The 25,907-nt window shown below is 42.7% G+C and overlaps 1 protein-coding gene and 1 pseudogene across 1 annotated transcript in view; one reads left to right on the forward strand and one right to left on the reverse strand.

Annotated features, from left to right (window-relative positions):
- The first annotated feature begins 14,652 nt into the window (after positions 1-14,652).
- On the forward strand, positions 14,653-15,788 carry LOC103108637 (small ribosomal subunit protein uS8-like; annotated as a pseudogene).
- A 5,432-nt stretch (positions 15,789-21,220) lies between these two features.
- The window catches only part of LOC132532758 (nascent polypeptide-associated complex subunit alpha, muscle-specific form-like), a 98,114-nt gene continuing 93,427 nt past the window's right edge, over positions 21,221-25,907 (reverse strand). The window contains exon 3 of the mRNA XM_060171360.1: positions 21,221-21,317. Coding sequence (XP_060027343.1) covers positions 21,221-21,317 — 97 coding nt within the window. The remainder of the gene's footprint in view (positions 21,318-25,907) is intronic.

Genomic DNA, 25,907 nt, shown 5'->3' on the forward strand with positions numbered 1-25,907 from the left:
GCAGTGGGGGGAGGGGTCGTGGAAGCAGAAGCTGCCGCAGGAGAAACCGAACACGTGTGCCCGGAGGCAGTGGTTTGGGGGCTGACTGCAGATTGCTTAGGGTGTTTAAGTCCTAAGCAAATATCCTTTAACTCCTGTATCTCAGCCTCAAGGTCACTTAACCTTTTGGCAGGAGGCCTTGTACATATCCTGAAAATAGTAAATATAGCCACGAGAACCCATGGTGTAGCAAAAATTAAAGCGTCTGTGAGATCGAAAGCCTGTCCCAGGAGAGAAGGATAGAATGTCTGGGACACCTCCTCATAAAACGGAAAAAATCCCATGGTGGAGGGAAACGCGGGGCCACAGAAGCGGGCGGATGCCACTTACCTGTGTCTGGGCGGTTTCGGAGACCTCAGGCCGGGCGTGGTGTGGGTACGGAACACGATGGGCGCCAGATGTTGTTGAGGTGGTCTGGTGTCGGGCTGCACCGCGGAGAAGAGAGCGGACGTCCAGAGCAAAGGGGTACACAGATCTTTATTATAGGATGGGGGGGGAGGTTTGGTTCAGACCACGTGGAGCCAGCCAGCAATGGCCGACCACGGGGGGAGAGCAGGGAGCGAGACCTCAGAGAGGGAGAGCCGAGAGCCCAGAGAGAGAGAAGGGAGGGGTGAGGGGGCTTTTTATTGGGCGACAACCAGGGGTGACGTGTAGGGCCAGGATTGGTTGAAAGGGGGCACTCTAGGATTTAGCAGAGCATAGAAAAACCTGGGGGCAGAGCCAGGATTGGTTGAAAGGGGGCACTCTAGGATTTAGCGGAGCATAGGAAAACCTGGGGGCGGAGACTGCATCAGAATAAGTCCTCAGCAACAGTCCTGTCTTCTTTTCCTTTTTGAGTCACATCTACACCTATTACTACTTCTGAATGTCTTTCCTTTTTTCCTCTTCTCTCTCTGGAATTGGGTTTCAGAGCCCTCTAGTCATCTTCCCCTAACATTTCTCTTCATCTGGGAGTATGGGCCAAAATTCTTTTGGGGGTAAAGAAAGTGGTAGTTCTGGCTTCTGTAATTGCTTCTCTGCTGGACATGGGCATTGGCAGGTCAATGTACCTTCAGTGTACCCCTGCCTGTTTCTACCTTTCCCTAGTGAGGCAGGGCTGTGGAGAGGTGAAGTTTCAAGCTACATTGGTGAGGTCATCTGCCCATGTAGTTCAGGATGGAATCATAGTAGTATCTACAACTTGGTGCCTGAAAAGCAGTAAGTTATGAAGTAAGTCAAAAATGTTTAATAAATTGGACCAGAAATTAGGGATAGTGCAGGTGAAAATAGAGATTTTAGAGTGGTAAACTAGGAACTCTATTTTAGGTATGTTCCTAGGGGCCCATGACTTTAGTAATTTTTACTTGAGCTTTATAGCTTACATGGAGAAGGGCTAAAAGTATTGTCTGGAAAGATGGTGTCAGAGTTGATAATAGGGCTAGAAAGCTGAATTAGAGCAGAGAATAATTCCCAAACTTGAAGAAAATATATAAATACAATTAACTGTTCATCTTGTTAATCTGACCCAGGGACCATGTATATAAATAAATCTTTTTTTAAAAAAAAGAAAGACTCACATCCTTCTATTATCATTAACCTTATGGAGGTCTCAAATGTGAAAAGATACAAACCATTCCCCTACTATGCTCTGTACAAATCCTTGATCCAGAAAATCTTAGAGAGAAAGATAAAAGATAGTTTTGCAGCCAGAGAGGTTGACTCAGAGAGTAGAGTATAGGACTCCTATGTATGAGTCCCTCAGTTCAATCCCTAGTACTATGTTTGGTGGAACAGTGCTCTCTTTCCCCCATCTTTCTCCACCAGGATGCTGGCTAGGCTTCCCTGGATTGAAGACCCCACCAATGTGTCCTGGAGCTCAGCTTCCCCAGAGACACACCTTACTAGGGAGAGAGAGAGGCAGACTGGGAGTATGGACCGACCAGTCAACACCCATGTTCAGCGGGGAAGCAATTACAGAAGCCAGACCTTCTACCTTCTGCAACCCTCAACGACCCTGGGTCCATGCTCCCAGAGGGCTAGAGAATGGGAAGGCTATCATGGGAGGGGGTGGGTTATGGGGAGTGGGTGGTGGGAATTGTGTGGAGTTGTACCCCTCCTACCTTATGCTTTTGTTCACTAATCCTTTCTTAAATAAAAAATTAAAAAAAATAAAATAAAATAAAACTTTAAAGAGACATAAGTGTCTTACGTTCTAGGATCTCAAGTTTATTTTGCTACACAACAATAAATAGGTAGCCTGGGGGGTTGTGCAGCAGGTAGAGGATCTGATCTATGAGCATGAAGTCCAGAGTTCAATTCCCTGTATTGTATGTGTCAGAGTGATGCTCTGGTATCTCTAAATAAATAAATAAATAAATAAGAAATAATTCCCATGGAATGAGAACCAAGCTCTTAGTATAGTGTGCTGAGAAGATTTGTTCTTCAGCTCATTTACTCTTCTATAATGTCCCTCTCTAGACCTGTCAAAACTCTTTTGACAGTAGGCTTCCTAGTAGGTTCTACCAGTTGGAACCACTGGCTGGTGACTGGGAGGCTAGAGTAGGGAAGAAGCCATAACTTTTGTTTTGTTTTGTTTTTCATGTTGATGAGCTCCTACCAATGTCTAATTGACTTGCTCTTTGTTTCTGCTCAGGCAGTTCTATTCCTAATAGTAAGCTAGCAACATAGTAATTTTCAATTATGGTTTCACCATTTCCCATTTTTCTCTTCCAGCCTTCTACTGTATCAGGGCTGATAGTGATTTTTTTTTTGTAATTTTTATTTATTTATCTTCCCTTTTATTGCCCTTGTTGTCTTTTTATTGTTGTTGTAGTTGATGTTGTTGTTGGATAGGACAGAGAGAAATGGAGAGAGGAGGGGAAGACAGAGAGGAGGAGAGAAAGACAGACACCTGCAGATCTGCTTCACCGCCTGTGAAGCGACTCCCCTGCAGGTGGGGAGCCAGAGGCTCGAACCGGGATCCTCATGACAGTCCTTGCGCTTAGCGCCACCTGCACTTAACCCGCTGCGCTTCCGCCCAGCTCCCTGATAGTGATTTCTTTAGTTACTGATCTTTGGGTAGTTCCATCTCCCCCCCCCCCATTGCTTTTCTAGCCCTTCCAACAGATCTGTTACCAATTCCTTTAAAAAAATTTTTTTAAATCTATTTATTTATTGGATAGAGACAGCCAGAAATTGAGAGGGAAGGGGGAATAGAGAAGAAGAGAGACAAAGAGATACTTGCAGCACTGCTTCACCACTTATGAAACTTTCCCTTTGCAGGTGGGGAATGTGAGCTTGAATCTGGGTCCTTGCAAATTGTAACATGTGTGCTCAACCAAGTGTGCCACTGCCTGGCCCCTTTTTCTGAGTGTTAATACTTTTAATCAGTTATTTTAAAATTTATTTTATTTATTACATCTAAGAGAGAGAGAGAGTCTCACATGATAGGCAGATTGACACACACAGAGAGAAGCCAGAAAGACACTTAGGCACAGGGGATTGAGCCCAGAACCTCAGGCAGTCAAGTCTGATGCTGGACTAGTTAAGCCATTTTCCAAGCTCCAATTCCTTAAATTAAATTACTTCTATTTGAAATGCATAGTTTTTGATCATTCCTGATTAATTAGTAAAGCATGTGATTGTATAAAACATTATTTAAACTGTCCTTATTTAACTCTCCAGCCCCAACTTCATTCTCCTCTTGTTCACCATGCTTAAGCCATAACTGTTTTTCTTTTCTATTTCTCAAAAAATTGTATTCTTTTCCTGCCTTGGGCCCTTTGCACCTATTCCTGATTATTAGAAAGCTTTTCCCCCAGCATTCTGCAAAGCTAGCTCCTTCTAGTGCCTCTGGTCTTAGAATAAATATCAGCATTACAGAGCAGTCTTCCCTGACTAGAAATCTAGATTAAACCTACCCTACACTCAAGAGTCTTATCCCCATCAACCATTTTTTAAATTGATTTAATAATGATTGGCAAGACTGTAGGATAAGAGGGGTACAATTTCATAAAATTCCCACTACCAGAGTTCCATATCCCATCCCCTCCATTGGAAGCTTTCATATTCTTTATCCCTCTGGGAGTTTTGTATCCAGGACCACTATGGGGTGCTGAAGGTGGAAGGTCTGACTCTGTAATTGCTTCTCCACTGGACATGGGTGTTGGCAGGTCGATCCATACCTCCAGCCTGTTTCTATCTTTCTCTATTGGGGCAGGGCTCTGGAGAGGTGGGATTCCAGGACACATTGGTGAGGTCGTCTGCCCAGGGGAGTCAGGTTGGCAGCATGGTAACATCTGCAACTTGTTGGTTGAAATGCATTAAGATATAAAGCAGAAAAAAAAAATCAGGAACATAAAGGTAAGAATATAGCAGGTGAGATTTGGGATCTCCATTTTGGAAAAAGCTAGGAAGTCTGTTTTAGGTATATTCTTTTTTTATATATAATTTTTTAAAACATTTATTTATTCCCTTTTGATGCCCTTGTTGTTTTATTGCTGTAGTTATTATTGATGTCATCGTTGTTGGACAGGACAGAGAGAAATGGAGAGAGGAGGGAAAGATAGAGAGGGGGAAAGAAAGATAAACACCTGCAGAGCTGCTTCACTGCCTGTGAAGCGACTCCCCTGCTGGTGGGGAGCCGGGGGCTCAAACCGGGATCCTTACCCGGTCCTTGTGCTTTGCACCTCCTGCGCTTAACCCTCTGCACTACCGCCCAACTCCTTATATATAATTTTTATTTATAAAATGGAAATATTGATATTTTAGGTGGAATCTAATGGGCCCATGACTTTACCAATTTTTGCCTGAGCCTGACGACTAACATGCAGGTGGGCTAAAAGTACTGTTTGAGGAGATGGTGTCAGAGTTGGAAATAGGACTAGAAAGCTGGGTCAGGGCAGAGAGTAACTCCCAGATATGGGAAACATATCACTATCAGCTTTTTAATGTTGTCACAGCAGTTATTACTTACTGACCTTATCTTGCTGATTTATTCCTTAATTTGCTTGCTGTATGCTTCTCAGACTAAAATGAAACTGAGAGAGCAGAGAGCTTGTCTGTCTTGCTTATTACTACTGCACAGAGTTGGATATATATATATATCCCCACCATGGCTACTGATGGGGTTCAGTGCCAGCACTATGAATCCACCACTCAATGGTGCTGTTTTTTCCTTTTTCTTTCTATTTTATTTGCTAGGACAGAGAGAAATTGAGAGAGGAGGGAGAGTCAGAGAGGGAAAGAGGAAGATAAACACCTGAAGACCTGCTTTATCACTTATGAAGCATCCTCCCTACAGGTGGGGAGTAGGAGCTCGATCCCAGGCCCTTGCACATGGTAAAGTATGTACTCAACTGAGTGCACTACAACCCAGCCCCCCTTAATACAGATTTTGAATGAATGAATAACATATATCATGAATGAGTGATATAGAAACTTCTCTTCATACTTGAAATGTGCCCTGGCACCCACTGAGATGTTTGACCTTGGACTATCAAAGGGAGACCTCTTCCTGTCGCCCATGAGGCAGGATGACTTAGGTTTATGCCTAGCAGCAAGACCCTGATCAGCACTTGTGCCTTTAAGCAGAGCCCTGCTGGGCAGTGGGAGGCTTCTCCCACTGTCCCTGTCTCTGACCTGTAGCATGTAATAATCAGCCTACTTCTTTCCATGCTTCTAGAAGGCTGCAGGGCATTAATGATTAAAAGTACAAACTTGCCCAGGGCCAGTATCAGTTAGACCACACACCCACCATGTGGGCAGCTCATTAATTTCAGTAAACTAGAACCTACTTTCAGAAAGCCTTTTCCATCTATGACTAAAGAGAAAACAAACAAGACTATTTATTATACAATTAATTTTACTAGTCATCACATTCTTATCACATAATAAGTAGAAAGTTTCTATTATACAAAGTTAGCCCAGATCATTGCTTAGTGATAAGCTGAGTCTAAACAAAAATGTGCACACACACACACACACACACACACACACACACACACACACACACACACACTGTTATATAAATATAATGCATACAGCTGTAAAGAACCATTCCATTTTTAATGATATTATGAGCAAAATAAACTAGGGGATCTTATTCTACACACACACACACACACACACACACACAAAGAAAAAGGCTAATTTTACTGTTGCAGTAGAAGTGAAAAAATGTTGGTCTGCTTCTAAATTCTGCTTCTAAGACCCCTTCTGTTGCATTGCTTGACGTTGTGATCTATTTACATAATCATTGTTTTGTTCGCATTGGTTTAATCCCCACTGGTTCCCGTGCTTTTTCCTCCTCCCTGCCCCCTATCCTAGTACATCCTTTTCTGTCCTGACACTTCTGCCTCAGGAGATATATATAGGACAGGATTATGATTAGAGACAGCTAGCTTGCACTGCATTCCTCATCAGTAAAGATTGAACTGCGTCCCAACTCAGCCATGAGTCTCTGGTGGTCTCTCTCCCGCTCACGAGGCTAGCCTAGCATAAAAAAAAATAAATAAATAAAATAACTAGATGAACACTGAAGCTTTCTTTGCAAGCATGAATGTTCCACCAAGTCATTTTGACCATTGCTATGCCTATGGGAAGACCTCTTTTTGGGTTTTAATATTTTGTAGTTCAGGACTATCCTCTGGATACCAGGTTGGCTAATGCAGCCAGAAGAAATAAAATGAATCTATAGAAATCCTATAAGAACATTAAGTGTACTGTTCTCAGCAAAGGCTCCCAGGAGAGAGAGAGAGAGAGAGGAGCTACTGCTTAACTTTGCCAAGTGATGAAGGGCAGATGAGTCTAACCAAAGACCAACCTACTCTGGACTTAATTAGCAGCAAATGTAGGCATTTCCTAAATGCAGTAATACCTTGCCAAGTAGCTGGATGGATAGTGTGTGTGTGTGTGTTTGTGTGTGTGTGTTTGTGTGTGTGTGTGTGTGTATTGATAACCTTTGTGTGTTTTCAAAAGCCAGTCAACACACTCATCTGGCCACCCTTTCAATGTTTCCTCCCCTAGTTAGCAGGCTAATTAAATGGTTTATCATTCCATGTATACACATCCAGCTTTCTCTCTTCTATGCCTTTGTTATACTGTTTCTACTAGAATGCCCAGTGCTTTCTTCTATACTCATCTGAACCCTCTAGTATTGTTCAAGACCTAGTTTAAAAGCTGCTTCCTCCAGGAGACTTTATCCCACTACTCCAAGCTCCCCTCTACTATCACCCAATTAAAAAATTATTAGTGATTTAGTATTTATTTACAAAATTATAAGATAGTAGGGGGTATAATTTCATACCTTTCCCACCACCAAAGTTCCACGTCACCATTCCCTCCTCTGGAAACTATTAGTTCTCCCAAGATCACAGATAGGGGTTGACTATAGTTTTATATATTTGCCCATTTTTTTCTATGGCCCTACTTTCTCTTCCTTTCTAAGTCATACCTACTACTTCTGAGTGTCCTTCTCCCCACCTCTCACTGCCACACCTGTTTTTTTTCTCCCTGTTCTCTCTCTGGGTCCTAATGGAATTGAAATTCAGAGCCCTCTTCCCCTAACATTTACCCTTCTGTAAGTATGGACCAAAATTCTTTTTTTCTTTTTAAAATTTTATTTATTAATTAATGAGAAAGATAAGAGGAGAGAGCGAAAGAAACAGACATCACTCTGGTACATGTATTACCGGGGATTGAACTCAGGACCTCATGCTTGAGAGTCCAGTTGCTTTATCCATTGTGCTACCTCCCAGACCACAACCAAAATTCTCTATAAAGATATATAATCTTTTTACCAGAGCACTTTCAGCTTTGGTTTATGGTAGTGGTGTGGGGAATTGAACCTGGGACTTTAGAACCTCAGGCCTGAGAGTCTCTTTGCATAACTATTATACTACCACCCAATTTTTGTAGTGTTTGATAACAAAATGTGTGTATGTGTATGTAACCAGGGCCTCCCATCATGCATGATATCACAGTTTCAGGACTGCTTTTTCATCCAAACAGAGATAGAGAAAAAGAGAAATGGAGAGATACCACAACATCAGAATTTCTCCCGCTCAAACTTGGATTGAGCACATGGCAAGGCACTCACCCTATCCCATGAGCTATCTTGATGTGTGGTTCATGTTGAATATTATCTCCCAAAAAGGTGTAATGAAACTCTAACCTCCACTATCTGATTTATTTGAACATAGAGACTTTGGAGCCAGGAGATAACTCACCCAGTAGAGCACATATTTTAGTATGCAAGAGTAGTCCTTGGTACCACATGGGAGTATTATGCATGGCATCAGGGGAAGTTCCATGAACATTGATCATTGCTGTGGTGTCTCTCTCTTTATGACTAACACTCACTGTTTTTGTTTAAAACTAAAAAACAGGGTGGGAAGATAGCGTAGTGGTTATGCAAAAGACTTTCATGCCTGAGGCTCCTTAATCCCAACTTCAATCCTTAACACCACTATAAGCCAGTTGAGCAGTTCTCTGGTTAAAAATAAATAAATAAGGGGCTGGGCGGTGGCGCAGTGGGTTAAGCACACATGGTGCAAAACACAAGTACTAGAGCACAAGGAGCCCCTGAATCCCCACCTGCAGGGGAGTCGCTTCACAGGTGGTGAAGCAGGTCTGCAGGTGTCTATCTCTCTCCCCCTCTCTGTCTTCCCTCCTCTCTCCATTTCTCTCTGTCTTATCCAACAACATTGATAGCAATAACAACAATAACAACAACAACAATGATAAACAACAAGAGCAACAAAAGGGGAAAAAATAGCCTCTAGGAGCAGCAGATTCATAGTGCAGGCATTGAATCCCAGCGATAACCCTGGAGGCAAAAATAAATAAAAAATTAAGTAATAAGAGAAAAAAGAAGGTGTGGACAGTTAACATAATGGTTATGCCAAGAGACTCTCATGCCTGAGGCTCCAAAATCCCAGTTTCAATCCCCTATACCACCATAAGCCAAAGTTGATCAGTGTTTTGTTTAAAATTTTCCAGCCATGACATCATCTCCCCAGACAATAATTTGGGTCCACCTGAATTAGATGTCAGGCTCAGGCAAAAATCTAGTAAAGTCATGGGCCCCTTGGAATATACTTAAAATAGACCTATTTTTAAAATGGAGACCCCCAAATCTTCATCTGCAATATTCCAGGCTTTAGGTTCATGAGAAGCAATTACAGAAGCCAGACTTTCCACCTTCTGCACCCCACAATGACCTTGGGTCCATACTTCCAGAGGGATAAAGAATAGGAAAGCTATCAGGAGATAGGATGGGATATGGAGTTCTAGTGGTGGGAATTGTGTGGAATTGTTCCCCTCTTATCCTATGGTCTTGTCAGTGTTTCCATTTTATAAATATATAAATAAATTTATTTTTAAAAGAAGTTAAAAAATATAAAAGAGAGAGAAAGAATGCCAACAGCAATAGAATAGCACTGCAGTGGGGACGGAGAAAAAAAAAAGGAAAATGTTGCAGATGCAATCAAGTTAAGATGAGGTCATAATAAGATGAATGTTGAGGTTGCTAGGAACCACCAGAAACTAGGACAGAGATATGGAACATGGAATCCAAAAGGAACTAACGTTGGTGGTACCTTGGTTTTGGTCTCCAGTACTGTGAAATAAAACTTTTCTCTTGTTTTAAGTCACCCAGTCTGTGTTCACTTTTTTTTAATAGCCTTAGGACACTAAAACAACATCTAGTCAAATTCATTCATAGAACGGAACTCATCTTTTTTGTTTGAAACTATGTCCAAACCTGCCTCCAACTAGTTTTCCCCTTCTCTGACAGTCATTTAACAGAGTATTCTTTAAAAGAATGTAAGTCAGACTTTACATCTGTGATACCAGTCTTGTAAATGAACATTTCCCCCCAACTAGGTGATCTAAAAATAAAGCAAACAAGCAAAAAATGTAAGTCAGATGAACTTCCTCTATTGTTTAAAGCTATCCAAAGCTTCCCACAATTCCCTGAATACAAAAAACACTCTATATCTTGACCTACATGATTATTCTTTATCTTGCTTTTGCCTCTTTTTGCTGTCATCTCTTGCAATTCTCTTCCTGTTTCATTGCTCTCCACTCACATAGGCTTCCTCTTGTTCCTGAAAAACTTATTCCCAGCTCAGGGCCTTTACACTGGCTATATTACTTCTGCCTAGATATGCCCCATTAACATATCTGCCCATACCTGGTCTTTCCAGGTCTTTCAACATAAAGTGGCCCCCTTCTCTACCACTTCACTAGATTTTATTTTCTTTATGGGAGAACATGTCCCTGTGTGTCCAGTCTGATTTCAGTCCCTTGCTGAACTCTGATCTTTTGGCTAGAATCCTTCCCAAGTCAAGGAAGTTAGCTGCATTCAATTTATGCTTAAGAATCTAAGGGAGGTTTCTAACACTTTCAGCAGAAAAAGTTCCGCCTAATCAAAGACTTCAGTCGCCTCAAAGAACCCTACCCCATAGAAGGCTTCCTTATAAGTTCAGACTCTTCCAGTGCGCGTAGCCTGCTGATTTTAGATTAGCATCTTCAAACTGTGATGGTAAAAGGTCATTTCCAACTTCCTCCAAGGGCAGAGGGAGGCAGAGCCCACTATTTATCTCACAAATGTCAACACTCCCACCAACTATCTAAATGGCTTTTCTCTGATCCTGACCTCCTCACAGACTGAGGCAGTAGCAGGGCAAAACAGAAGAATTTAGGGACAGGAGAATCTCAGGGACGTGTCTGTCTTGTCTGCCATGTACCAACATCTCTTAAGAGTTGATAGGAGTGGGCAGTGGTGTATAGCATAATGGTTGTGCAAAGAGACTCTCATGCCTGAGGCTCCAAAGTCCCAGGTTCAATCCCCTGCACCATCATAGTAAGCCAGAGGGAGTAGTGTTCTGGTAATAAAAAAGTGAAAAGATAATTGAGAGAAGTTCTTTAGTTGTGTGTGTCCTCTGATGGATGGTGATTACCAGTACCTTTACTGAGCCTGTTGTAGGCCAGGAGGCATGCCAGCACTTCAATAATAACAATCCATTGACTGCTGTCATTTGGGGAGGGCAGGCTCTGGACAGGTTTGGTGCTAGACACTTTAGAAGCATTGAAGCATAGGGGGTTGGGCGGTGGTGCAGTGGGTTAAGCGCACCTGGCACAAAGCGCAAGGATCAGCGTAAGGATCCCGGTTCGAGCCCCCAGCTCCCCACCTGCAGGGGAGTCGCTTCACAGGAGGTGAAGCAGGTCTGCAGGTGTCTTTCTCTCCCCGTCTTCCCCTCCTCTCTCCATTTCTCTCTGTCCTATTCAACAACGAATAACATCAACAATGGTAATAATAATAACCACAACAAGGCTACAACAACAAGGGCAACAAAAGGGGGAAAAATGGCCTCCAGGAGTGGTGGATTCATGGTGCAGGCACCGAGCCCAGCAATAACCCTGGAGGGAAAAAAAAAAAAAGAAGAAGCATTGAAGCATCTACTAGTTGTCAAAACAGCTCTGAGGCAGGTATTACTATCAAACCTGGTAGGTGAAGAAGCAGGCTCAGTAAACAGAAGGGACTTTCCAGGTGGTTTCTACTGTAAGCTGTGATCTTTCCTCAGTATGGCATTGCCTTTTTGTTAATCCTCCTGATATCTAATTCCCAGCATGAGAAGAAAGTATGACAAAATGCAAACACTGAGACCTTCAACCATCCTGCCTAGCCAATGAGTCACTAGGGTAAGTACATGCCAGTTCTGGAACCTAACCCTTTATAGCACTTCAATCGCTGTGCTTTTAGAAGAAGATACCAAGGCTGAGTCACTTCCCTGAGAACTCTCTTGCAGTGTGTCCTTGGACTCAGATAATGCAGGAATCTGAGCTGAACTGTCCAGGGAGCCAATTCTTGTCAGCCACCGTGCCACTGGCAATTGCTTCTGCCTCTTTGAAATCTCACTGCAGTGAGACTGAACTTGGAACAAGGCCCTAGAAAATGCTTTTCTAAGGGAGCTGGGCGGTAGCGCAGCGGGTTAAGTGCAGGTGGCGCAAAGCGCAAGGACCGGCATAAGGATCCCGGCTCCCCACCTGCAGAGGAGTCGCTTCACAGGCGGTGAAGCAGGTCTGCAGGTGTCTGTCTTTCTCTTCCCCTGTTGTCTTTCCTTCCTCTCTCCATTTCACTCTGTCCTATTCAATGACAATAACAATAATAACTACAACAATATATAAAAAGGGCAACTAAAGGGAATAAATAAATAAATGAAAAAATATCCTAAAAATGTTTTTCTAGATATAACTAGATTTAGCAAGGAGAAGCTGCTAGAGTAGGACAAATAGGGTATGCAGGTGTCTCATGGGGGTCTGGGAAATGGGTGGAACAGGCAGGCATCTGTTACCAAGGAGAATGATTTCTAAGGTCACTTCTCAGGGAACTTATCAAAATCACAACCTGGAATTCTATGGGTCAGGGATGAGGTCACATAAGTGAAATTCCTTATCATCTGAAAACCTGCTGCAGACAGAGGCTATCTGTGCACATGCCAGGGACAAAGCCTTCTCAGAAATTTGTTGGGCAAGAGAAATGCATACTGTAAGTCTAGAGAGAGTCATATATGGCATGCTAGTGAAAGAAGCCTTTAGGGGGATGGTTCTTTGTTGCCTATAAGAAAAAGTGAAGGCCCAGGTAGGGCAAGTGACCTACCCAAGACCCCACATCAAGTAACTGAAAGGATTGACACTTCCTATATTTCTGTGCTTTTAAGTCAGAAATCTCTTTCCTGCTCCGACACTAAATATAAAATATCAAGTACAGAACTGAAGTCATGTTTAGCCTGTTGGTTATGGGAGGGCCCATGTTTCTGAGCCCACATAATGCCCTAGAAAGTCAAGTTGGCATCCTCACTTGTATGGATGGGGTTCATGTTTGTACCAACAATATACCAACCCACCTCCAAATACAGAAGGGTGTTCTCCAAACCCTCTGGGCACAGTGTCTTTGCCTGTGATTTTCCTCTGATGATATCTTGTTTTGCCAACTAAATTAAGGCTATGACAGAGAACAGAGACTACCTCTAGCAGTTTAGTTCAATTAAGATTTCACATCAACAAATTAAAATGCATCCTCACCGTCTGCAAAGTAAATCTGCCTGCGTTTAGGAGGAAACTCTGACATTTGCTATTCAAGTACCTCACTGATACGAGCCGAGTGTCAAAGAGGGCCTGATGCTCTGGCACCAACTGGGGGTACCCAGGGGCCAGGACTTGTCTCCAGGGACATACAACTTTCAAGTCAGAGCTTCCAAAGTGAAGCTTTTGATGAAATTTTCACTGCTCCTCTGTAAAGTGACAAAAAGAAGAAGAAGAATGTAGCCACATTCTAAAGAGCTGGCAGCAAACACTTTTTGAATGGCTAATTTGTCAGTCACTGCTCATGGGATTGAGGATGCAGCAATGCAGTAACCAGACAAAAATCCCTGCTCTCCTGGAGCTTTTGCTCAATAGAGGAGAAACAGACAATAAACAAGACAAATGAGTGGAATATGCAATGAGCTACAGAGTGATAAGAGCTATGGAGAAAAATTAAGCCCTGGAAAAAAGGATAGGGAGTAGGGAGGGCAGAGGGATTTGTGATTTTTTAGAAAATAAGATAGAAAGGAAGGTCTCTATGAGAAGTTGAGAGGTGAGTCAAAATATGAAAAGGTGAGAGTGTGGACCATGAGAAATGGGGGTGGAATGGAATTTGGAGGCTCTTTCCCACCTGAGGAATGCTGAGTGCATGCCTAATGCAGGATTGTGAGTGGTGGGTGGCCGGAGCTGAGTGAGCAGGAAGGAGACAGGGAAGAGGGGAAGAGATGGTCAAAGGAATAAGATAGTAGGCATGTATTGTAGGAGTGGAACAGAGATGAAGCAAGATCTGCCTTAGGTCTTAACAGAATGACTGTGTGTCTCCTGTGTGAAATGCAGGCAAAAGAAAAGAGTGGGAACAGGGAGATCAATTCAGAGACTTGCTATGGTAACTTCAGTGGGATTTACTTATGATAACTGTGATATCTGAGGAGCTGATAACATGGGAGGTGTTGATTCAAAACTTTAAGAATCAGAAATATCCTTGAAAATTCGACAACCTCTTGAGATCTACACCAAAAGATGATTCCATTGGTGCTTTGTCCAGGAAAATCAGGACAGGAATCTCAAGTCCTTAATAGTAACTTTCCATAATCGTGGTATTCCAAAGAGTGGATCTATTTCCCTGCAGAATGAAGTAAATAAATAATCTCTCTGTCTCTCTCTCTCTTTCCTTCTTCCTTCCTCCCTCCCTTCCTTCCTCTCTTTTTTCTTTCTCTCTCTCTTTTTCTCTTTCTCTTTATTTCTTTCTTCCTTTCTTTCTTCCACTCTTTCTGGAGAAGGTAAGTAAAGAGTGTTTCTTCTGCAGCTGGAAAGGTGACTCAGTGGTTACTGCAGGACTTGGAAGCATGTTGGGCCCAAATTCAATCTCTAGCATGATATATGCTGAGTGACACTCTGGATTTGTCTCATATTAATAAACCTGAAAGAAAATAGGGGGCTGGGTGGTAGAACACACATGTTATAATGCACGAGTTCAAACCCCAAGTTCCTATCTGCAGGGGGAGGATTTAGAAGTGCTGTGGGTGTCTATACCCCTTTCTCTCTCTCTCCCTCTCCCTCTCCCTCTCTCTCAATTTTTTGTCTCTATCCAATACACAAATAAACAAATGTTTAGAAAATCTGAACAGGGGACTGAGTGGTGGTGCTCCCAGTTAATCACACATATCACCATGCACAGGGACTACAGGGTGAAGCAGGTCTACAGGTGTCTATCTTTCTCTCCCCCTCTCTAGCTTCTCTCCCCTCTCAATTTCTCTCAGTCCTGTCAAATAAAACAGAAAATTAATCTTTCTGCCATCTTTCTGTGCTGCCATAATAGTGTGCATGAATATCCTGGCCAATGTTCTCAAGAGTATCAACAATGCTGAAAAAAGAGGCAAACACCAAGTTCTTATTAGACCGTACTTCAAAGTCATTGACCAGTTTCTAACTGTTATGATAAAGCATGGTTACATTGGTGAATTTGTAACCATAGATGATCACAGAGCTGGGACAGTTGTGAAACAAGCAGGTTAAACAAGTGTGGAGTGATCAGCCCCAGATTTGATGTACAGCTCAAACACCTAGAAAAATGGCTGGGGGCTGGGCAGCAGTGCATTGGGTTAAGCGCACATACTAAGAAGCCTAAGGACCTGAGCAAAGATCCTGGTTCGAGCCCCCAGCTCCCCTCCTGCAGGAGGGGTCCCTTCACAAGCAGTGAATCAGGTCTTCAGGTATCTATCTTTCTCTTCCCCTCTCTGTCTTCCCATCTCTTTCAATTTCTCTCTGTCCTATCCTTTAAAGAAAAGGGGGAGGGGGAATGGCCTCCAGGACTAGTGGATTTGTAGTGCTGACACCGAGCCTTCCCCCCAACTCCCCCCCACCAAGTGATAACCCTGGAGGCAAAAAATAAAATAAAATAAAAATGGCAGAATAGCCTGCTCCTATCCTGTCAGTTTGGTTTCATTGTGCTAACAACTTCAGCTGGCATCATGGATCATGAAGAAGCAAAAGACAAAACACACAGGAGGGAAAATCCTGGGATTCTCTTTCTAGGGATGTAACACCTAAGTACAAATAAAATGCCTCAATGGACCAAAAAATAGAAAGTTAAAATGAAATTGAAAAACTGGCCAACAGGAAGCAGTGGGTTCATAGTATAGACAATAAGCTCCAACGATAACCCTAGTAGCAATAAAAGAGAGAGAGAGAGAGAGAGAGAGAGAGAGAGGGAGAGGCTACTACTTAACTTGGCCAAGTGAGAAAGGGAGAGAGAGAGAGAGGCTACTATTTAACCTGGCCAAGTGAGGAATGGGGGAGAGAGAGAGAGAGAGATCTGAAAGGAAAACTAAAAGCAGGACCTGACCAAATTGTAAGTAGGGCACCAAAGTAAAAACCCTGTGGTGAGGGGTAGACATGCAGCTTCCTGGGCCAGTGGGGGGTGGGAGGGATGGGTCACAGTCTTTTGGTGGTGGGAATGATGTTTATGTACACTCCTAGTAAAATGTAGTCATATAAATCACTAGTTAATTAATACGAGAGGGGGAAAATTAATTGTATGTCTCAAAGTTTTTCAAAACACAAACTGAATCTTTTCAATATATAGGCTGTGTAATTGATATGCAGACTCTCTCAAAAGCCTAGACCAAGTAGATCAGAAGCAACCAGTAGCACAGCTATATACAAGATACTGGGTACTGTACAGCAAACCCTAACAAAAGGACTTTTCAAAGTTAACCCAATTACCAAATAATCTGATGATAACATTAACTATCGAACCTCACATCTCCACTATAGAGCCTCTACTTCCCCCAGTCCTGGAACCATTGGATAGGGCCCACTTTCCCATATGCCTCTCCCAATCCATATCAAATAATATTGCATCTGCCAATCACAACCTAACCAACACAACGATTGCCACCTCAACATGCTTCACTTCAGACTGTGTCCAGAGACTTCACGTGTGGAATGACAACCCTTCAGCTTCATTACTCGGGTGAGACCTTTCCTTTCATAGTACACTCTAATTCCATCTCAGGTGGTTCACTTTCTAACAAAGTCCCAAAACCTAGATATACACCAGTTTCTGTGAGAGAGAGAGCATATGTTCACACGTATCCATAAACTACTGCAAAATATATACCTGAAAGCAGAAGCACACTAGAGTTTGCAGTGAGTACTCCCCTAACACTTCCTCTCCACTGTTCCAAGCTTTGGGTCCATGACTCTTCAACAATTTGTTTGGCTTCGTATGTTGACTCTTTTCAGTCACCAGGTTCCAGATGTCATCAGGATGCCAGCCAGGCTTCCCTGGATGGAAGACCCCACCAGTGTGTCCTGGAGCTCCGCTTCCCCAGAGACCTACCCTACTAGGGAAAGAGAGAGGCAGACTGGGAGTATGGACCGACCAGTCAACGCCCATGTTCAGTGGGGAAGCAATTACAGAAGCCAGACCTTCTACCTTCTACAACCCACAATGACCCTGGGTCCATGCTCCCAGAGGGATAGAGAATGGGAAAGCTATCAGGGGAGGGAGTGGGATATGGAGATTGGGTGGTGGGAATTGTGTGGAATTGTACCCCTCTTACCCTATGGTTTTGTTAATCCTTTCTTAAATAAAAAAGAAAAAAAAGAAAAGAAAAATGTCCTCCATTGAAAATTAGAATAGAGAATCTAATGGAATACAAGCCCACTCCGTATTTTTTTTCCCTTTAAAGCCAAAGGTCTATTTTTGTATGGGTTTCTGTGTCTTCTATGCCTACAAAGAATTTCTATTACCTGTATTAGATTCTTGCTTCTAAAGAATTTGAGTAATCTGGGGGTTATTTTTCTTGAGGGGAGGTTATTTCTCAATCTCTGTCTTCCTTGTCTTTAATGTTTCCTTTCTCTCTATCCCTCTGTAATTTATTTATTGTGGATTTGAAGCTGAGTGATTTTACCATTCCTGGGCTACTATTTCATTCAAGCAAAAACAGAAAGATATTTAAAAAGGGGGAGAGACTATAGCACCACAGCTACCCCCGTGTTACCATGCTGCTCCTACCTGGTAGTGGGGCTTGAACCTGGGCTACACACACGGTAAAATGTGTGCCCTACCTGTGAGCTATCTCTCTGGTCAGTTGTTTTAAAGTTTCAGCTATGCACCATATAAACTGAGGTTTCCTAGTTTCTATCTCAGCTACGTTAAGTGGGTAAGTGGAATACTTTTCCATTTCTGTCTCTTAGGGGAAAAAACACCTCAAAAACTAAATTAAATTCTTTTTTACTTGTGTAACTCTCAACTGATTTTCCTCTCACTCAGTACCCTCACCAGTTGATACCACATCCTGGTGAGAAGGAAAATACACCCAACATGGGACTCTGGAAACCCACCACTTCAAACTTCTCTTTTATTCAACTTGCATGGTAATTTGCATAGATCTACATATGTTATGCAATCAGCCTGCTTTCCTTTTACATTTAAGCTGGAAATAATTTTGCTTTTATGTTTTTCTTCTCTGCTGTTTTCTTTACTTCTTACTGGTCCTGTGATTTAGATTTTAGTAGAAGAGATTGATGAAAGTCCAAGAGAACAGAGACACTATCAAGTAGATTCAAGGGAGAGGGAGGAAAAAAAAACAGGGAGAGGGAAATGGAGAAGTAATATGATACTGTCTACAGGATTTACTTATTCATTCACCAAATTCTTATTGAGGACCTACTATGTGGTAGGCTTTGTGCTAGATGCTAAGAATATAGTAGTGAGCAAGCCAGGCACAGTTCTTACCCATGTGGAACTTACACTTCAAAGAGCAAAATAGGGAGTCGGGCGGTAGCACAGCAGGTTAAGCGCATGTGGCACAAAGTGCAAGGACTGGCATGAGGATCCTGGTTCGAGCCCCCCACCCCACCCCCGGCTCCCCACCTGCAGGAGAGTCGCTTCACAGGCGGTGAAGCAGGTCTGCAGGTGTCTATCTTTCTCTCCCCCTCTCTGTCTTTCCCCCACTCCATTTCTCTCTGTCCTATCCAACAACAAGGACATCAGTAACAACAATAATAATAACTTCAACAATTAAAAAAAACAAGGTCAACAAAAGGGAATAAATATTTTTAAAAAATTAAAAAAAAGAGCAAAATAGACTATAAGCCAGTAAACACCTAGATTAAAATTTTGGATACTAATAAATGCTTACATGAAAACATAGCAAACTGAAAGGCTGGCTTAGACTGGATACTTCATAGAAAGTTTCTATGGAGGTGGTTTGGGAGATTGCCAGAGAGACAGACTTGCAAACATGAGGTCCCAAGTTCAGTTTCTGGGACATGACATGTTCCAAGACAATTCTTTGATTTCTCTTTGATCTCTCTCTCTCTCTCTCTCTCTCTCTCTCTCTCTCTCATTAATAAATCTTGTGGGGAAATAAGAAAGTTCTATGGAGAAGTAACATTTTGAGTTTCAGTAGGTTGAAGAGACAATCATATGAACATCTGATGAAAGTATGCTACATAACAGGAACAGCAAGTGAAGTCACTCTGAAATGAGAAAGAACTTGATGGTTTGAAGAATAAAAAGGAGGTATATAGTTGCTTGGAGGTGGGACAGGGTTACAATGTTAGACTTTCAAGCATGAGGTCCTGAGTTTGATTCCCTGCTTAGCATATGCCAGAGTAATATTCTGATTCTCTTCTCTCCTATCACTCATAAATAAACAAAAAATAGTTTTTTCAGGATTTTTAAGCTTTATTCAGGAAAACTGAGAACACTCACATGTTAGAGTACACATGGGCAGTGAGAGAAAGAGAGGGGAGCATGAGAGCCATTTACTCACATGTTGATGGTCCTAACTTGGTAGAGAGTAATAAGCAAAGTTTTCAAAATAATAAAAGATAAAAAAAAAGAGTAAATTCTGGTCCTTGTGGGATGATACAGTAAGTAGAGTGCTGGACTTGGAAGCGTGGGGTCCCCCTGTGTGCCAAAGTGATCCTCTTGCTCTCTTTCTCTTTTTCTTCCTATCTTGTGTGTTAATGTTTTGTTTTTTTTTAAAGGTGTCATCTTGAATACTTTCAATGGAAAGAAAGAAATTTTCCCAGTTCAAAATGCTGCCAAAAATAAAAGGAGTTTTATTAATTCACATGGGAATGGTTCTAAGATTACTTAACTAATTTTTTTTTTTTTTGCTTGATCATCACTGGGGTTTTACCACTCCAGGATGACATTTTAGATAGAAAGGGACACAGAGAGAGGGAGAAACACCACAGCACTGAAACTTTCCTCCAGTGCTGTGGGGATTGGGCTTGAACCTGGGCCATATACATGACAAAATAGGCTTGCTCCCAGGTGAGCTATTTTGCTGAACTCCCACCTCTGGATATGGAGTTACAGAAAGACTACCTAACTCAGGTGCCAGACACTGATTTCAACACCACTTGGTGACACTGGGTAAACCTTAGTTTCTTTATGTATAGAAATGACACAGTAACACTTGTCTGCTAGCCTTAAAGCGAGGCTGTGAAGATCATATGAGAGAAGATTTGCACGCTTTTAAGAACTATAAAGTGTCATTTATTATAAAGCCATTATTACTGCTATTGCTGTCATTCATTTTCCGTGAGAAACAATGAGGTTTTAAATTTTGAGTAGTCACATCCTCCAACTACTGGGGGAAGGAAAATCAGTCATCTCCGAGCATGTACTCCGAGGGAGTGAAAGAGGGCAGCTTGGGCTCCCTTTTGCCTTCATTCCCCCAGATCTTTCCTCAGCATCTCCCAGGCCCCAGCAGCCTTCTGTACTTCACATCAGTGATGTGCTTAGAAACAAGCTGGGCCGATGTTCACTAAAATGTGAGCTAAAGCTGGCTGAGTTATTATCCTTTTTTTCTTGATAAAAGAAGAGTGGATGTATTTTTTTCTTGATAAAAAAAAAAAAAAGAGTGCTTTTAGCTGGTGTGGACAATTAAACCCTGGATTATATAGCAATCCATTTCACACTGAGAAAAGATTTGAGGATGATGGCTCACCAAACACCCAGATCCTGAAAGAACCCAAAGTCTGACCATTGTGCTTGACAATAAAGTCATAGAATTCCATGATAATAAGGTAAAGCACCCTCCTACGCCCTGTTGCCTCCAATTTATTAGTTCCACCAAAGAATGCTGTGGTTGCTGCTGTCAGGAAAGGAGTTGTGGTGCCAAAAACCTTAAGGATCTACTCAGCCGTCCTCTTAGTTATTTTCACCATCTTTTAGGAAGGCAGGTAAGGAGGAGCCTCTACTAAGTGTTACCTCTTAGGTTCAAGTAACCTTTTTTTTTAAAATAGAGGTGGGGGAGGGAAAAAAAAGAGAAAGAGAGAGTGAGAGACCTGCAACACTGCTTTACCACTAGTGAAGCTTCCCCCCTGCAGATGGGGCTGGGACTTGAACCAGGGGCCTTGTACGAGGCAGCATATGCACTTAACTGTGTGCACCACCACCTGGCCCCTCAAGTCCTCTTTTTTGACTTTTCTTCATGATCTTCTCCTTATTCCTCAACTCTGACTACAAGAATCAGATCTGAGGCCAAAAGCTCATAAATGGAAATGCTTTCTCAAGGACCTGACACCTTTCCTCCTCCCCATACTCTTTTTTTTTCTTCTTAAATACAACTCAAATGTATTAGATTTATCCACAATCAGCAATGGTGAGCTTCTTGCTGGTCTTGCCATTCTTGGACCTAATGCCGTCCCTGGATTCCACAACACTCAGGTCCTCCTTCACTCTGCCAAAGAACATATACTTGCCATCCAATCACATAGTCTTGGCAGTGCAGATGGAAAACTGGAAACTGTTTGTTAGGTCCAGCACTTACCACTGACAAGCTGCCAGGACTCAGTCCCTAGAGTCAGAGGTGAGATCACTCTCTACCTTTCCTGCCTCAACCAAAGCAAAGGGAAAAAGTCTTCTCTCTCTCTCTCTTTTTTTTTTTCCTACAGGGTTATTGTCTGGGCTCAGTGCCTGCACTATGAATCCACTGCTCCTAGTAGCCATTTTCCCCCCTATTTTATTAGATAGGACAGAGAGAAATTGAGAGGGGAAGGGAAGATAGAGAGCGAGAGAGAAAAATAGAAATCTGCAGACCTAAACTGAGAAATGTTATGCATGTACAAACTATTGTATGTACTGTCATCTGTAAAGCATTAATCACCCAATAAAGAAATTTTAAAAAAAAACTGCAGACCTACTTCACCACTTGTGAGTCATCCCCCTGCAGGTGGGGAACCGGGTGCTCAAACCGGGGTTCTTGAGTAAGTTCTTATACTTTGCACTACGTGTGCTTAACCCAGTGCACCACTGCCCACCCCCCAAGGGAAAAGTCTTCAACTACAGCTTGTTGAAAGGAACATCTTTGATGAGAGTATGACTATCTGGTTACACATCTGCCCTTACCCCTCTCCTACCAAGAGCAGGTAGGGACCAGGGAAACTTTTTCTTTCTCCTTTGTCTCTGTGTGTGTTTCCTATAGCTAGCATAGTACCTGGGACAGTCACTGTCCACATTTTTAAATAATTTATTATTATTATTATTATTATTATTTAATAGTGATCAACAAGACCATAGAATAAGAGGGGTACAATTCCACTACCAGAGTTCCATATCCCATCCCCTCCATTGGGAGCTTTCCTATTCTTTTTTTAAAATTATTTATTTTCCTTGTTTGTTGCTCTTGTTTTTATCATTGTTGTGGTTATTATTGCTGTTGTTACTGATGCTGTTGCCTGAAAGGACAGAGAGAAATGGAGAAAGGAGGGGAAGACAGATATGGGGAGAGAAAGCTAGATACCTGCAGACCTGTTTCACCGCTTGTGAAGCAACCCCCCTGCAGGTGGGGAGCTAGGGCTCGAACTGGGATCCTTATGCCAGTCCTCATCCCAGTCTTCAAGTTTTGCGCCATGTGTGTTTAACCCACTGCACCACAACCCAACCCACAGCTTTCCTATTCTTTATCCCTCTGGGAGTATGGTCCCAGAATCAGTATGGGGTGCAGAAGGTGGAAGGTCTGGCTTCTGTAATTGCTTCTCTGCTGGACATGGGCATTGACAGGTCAATTCATACTCCCAGCCTGTCTCTATCTTTGCTTAGTGGGGCAGGGCTCTGGAGAGGTGGGGTTCCAGGACACATTGGTGAAGTCATTTGCCCAGGAAGTGAAGTTGGCATCATGGTGGCATCAGAAACTTGGTGGCTGAAAAGCATTAAGATATAAAGCAGAACAAACTGTTTAATAATCAGGAACCTAGGGAATTGGACAGTAGTGCAGTGGGTTAAGCGCATGTGGCACAAAACACAAGGACTGGCCTAAGGATCCCAGTTTGAGCTCCCAGCTCCCCACCTGCAGGGGAGTCACTTCATAGGCGATGAAGCAGGTCTGCAGGTGTCTTTCTCTCCCCGTCTTCCCCTCCTCTCTCCATTTCTCTTTGTCCTATCTAACAACAACATCAATAACAACAACAAGGGCAACAAAAGGGAAGATAAATAAATATAAAAAAAATTTTTCAAAAAAAAATCAGGAACCCAAAGGCGAGAATATAGCAGATGAGATTTGGGGTCTCCATTTTGGAAAACGCTAGTAGGTCTATTTTAGGTATATTCTGAGGGGCCCATAACTTTACTAATTTTTGCCTGAGCCTGACAGCTAACATGCAGGTCTGCCAAAGGTATTGTTTGGGGAGATGGTGTCAGAGTTGGAAATAGGTCTAGAAATCTGGATCAAGTACACATTTTTTGATTAATGACTCAATGAATGAATAAATGAGCAAAGCTATCTCTGCTGTATTGGTTTATTTCTCATGACTTTCTCTCTTTGTTCTTTCAACATCCACAACTCCTCCTCCCTCTATCATGATTTAGTGGAAATTACTTCAGAGATGCAGGGACTAACTGAGGATCAGTGGCATGATAGTAATCTGGTACATTATTACTTTTTTTTTTTTTCTTAAACCACTTAAGCTCTAGTTTCCCTCCTGTTTACTGTTAGAAGCTATCCCAAATCAGTTATGAACTTTCTCCTGCCTTGAGGGAGTAAGAGAGGGCTGGGGTGGTTGTCCAAGTTTATTATCTTCTCCATTACTCAGGCATGTTCCCCTGAGCTTTGCATGATTTTATTTTAATGCTGTTATTTGTAATAGGCGCCTCTCTAGCTTAGGCCAAAAAGAGAAGTGGGGGAATGAGGGAGGAGCTGATGGAAAAATAAATACTCTGAAGGTTCATCATGATCTGACCGTGGCTTAAATATGAATCAAATTTACTCTAACTTGCTTTCCCACAGTCAGCATTTCTGCTAGAAATAATTTGTGATTATCCAACTCTAGTTAGACCAGAAGACTCCTTGCAAAGGACTTTGATGTGATTAGGGAAAAGCTTGGAAATATAATTTGCATGGTTCTTGTCCTGTCTGTCAGTGACATTCCTGGAGAAGGCACTTTGTCCTTCCTGGCAGTAGAAATTCCAAGGGTGGATAGGAGCTGGGGACCAGACCCCAGGGTCAGTGGGGCTAGTACTTCAAAGTTGGCTTAAGAAATAGATGCTTTCCTGGAACAGTGAGCCTGAGAAATTTCCCATTTTAGCATTTAAAAGCTGAGAGCCATTGAGTGTCCCAGAGTAAGACAGTGCCAAATGTATGCTGACCAACAACTGCGCTCAACACTTCTTTTAAAAAATACTTTTATTTATTATTGGATAGAGACAGAGAAATTGAGAAGTGAGGGACAAATAGAGAGGGAAAGAAAGAGAAACCTACAGCTTTGCTTCACTATTCATTGTTGTTAAAATTCGGAGGCTCTAGCTGGCCGGGCTAGCTTCACGGGCGGGTAACAGAGACGACCAGAGACAGACGGCTGGGCAGGGAAGCTGTATTTCTTTATTCAGGAACAACGATTCATAAACTAAACCAAACTAATCACCAAACAGAACTCTGCTGTCTCTTTGCGGCGGCGCAAGCACTCTCTCTAACTCTGGAACTCAGGAACCCTCCTGGGGTTCTTAGGGGCGGGGCCAAGCGGGCCTGCGAAATTAGCAGGACTGATCCAATTTTCTTGGCGGGGGAGATCTAGAACAACCCAATGTAAAGCATACAGCATTCATGAATCTTTACCCCTTGAAGGTGGGGACCAAGGGTTTGAACCTGGGTCCTTGCACTCTTAACCAGGTATGCCATCACCTGACCTCCTGTGCACAACACCTCAGCATGAAGGTTCTGTAGTGACTGCACAATAGCCAGCTTAAGTCTTCTCAGTGGGAAACCATTGTCTTGCCCCTAGCTAAGAAGCAGTGACAACTCCTTTTTCCTCTTCTCACAACTTGAAATGATTATTAATTATTAATTCAATAAGAAACCAGAGTACCATTTTGTTTTGGTATATGCAGTGCCAGGATTTGAACCCTGGACTTTATACATTAAAGTCCTGTGCTTCACTCACATAACTACCTCTGTGTTCCTCTTCACTTATGAATTTTTCGGTGCTACAGCAGCTGAGCTAGGAAAGGACAAAAGTTAAACAAATATTCACTGAAGGACTAGAGATATAGAACACCAGATAGGGTATATACCTTGCTGTTTAGAGGCTCAGGTTTGAACCTCAACACCACATAGGAGTGTCTTGACCCATGAGGAAACTCTGATGATGTGATGATGTAGTATCTCTCTTTCTCTCCATATATGCCAGGATAGCCTGAGGGTGCTTCTTCTTGCTCAGGTGCTCTCTGGGTTGGAGAGAACTCGACTGGAGTCAACCTAGGCTGCTGTGTGGCAGAGGGATGAGGAACTTGTGCCGGGCTAGCGTCGCAGGAGAGAGACTCTGGGACTCTCGGAGCTGGAAGGCAATCCCAAGTGTGTTTAATCAGAAGAGCAGCTATATTTATACTCATCAAGTAGGGTGGAAACAAGATGTGATGTAGAGAGGATGGAGCGAAAAGAGAGTGGTGGAAATCAGGGTGTGACTGGGAGAGGGGGCGGAACAAAAAGACAGTTCGAACCAGTGGGATTAAACCAGTGCCCTGCAGGCTGGGCGGTTCTTCTTCTAGCGTTTGCCCTTCTTAGCCAGTCAACAGCATCAGGTTGAGCCTGATGTAAAGTTTCGAGATCTCCTTTGAATCTGGAGAGGCGGCAGTCGTTGACTATGTGGGTCATAGTCTGTCTGTAGCTACAGGGGCAGTTCGGGTCGTCTCTGGCTCCCCAGTGATGGAACATAGCGGCGCACCGGCCATGGCCTGTTCGATAGAGATTGAGGAGGGCCCAATCATAATGTGCTAGGTCAAAGCCGGGTTGACGTTTGCAGGGGTCTGTGATGAGGTGTTTGTTCTTTACCTCAGCTGA

The sequence above is a fragment of the Erinaceus europaeus genome, chromosome 2 (assembly GCF_950295315.1).
Source record: "Erinaceus europaeus chromosome 2, mEriEur2.1, whole genome shotgun sequence".
Lineage (NCBI taxonomy): Eukaryota > Metazoa > Chordata > Mammalia > Eulipotyphla > Erinaceidae > Erinaceus > Erinaceus europaeus.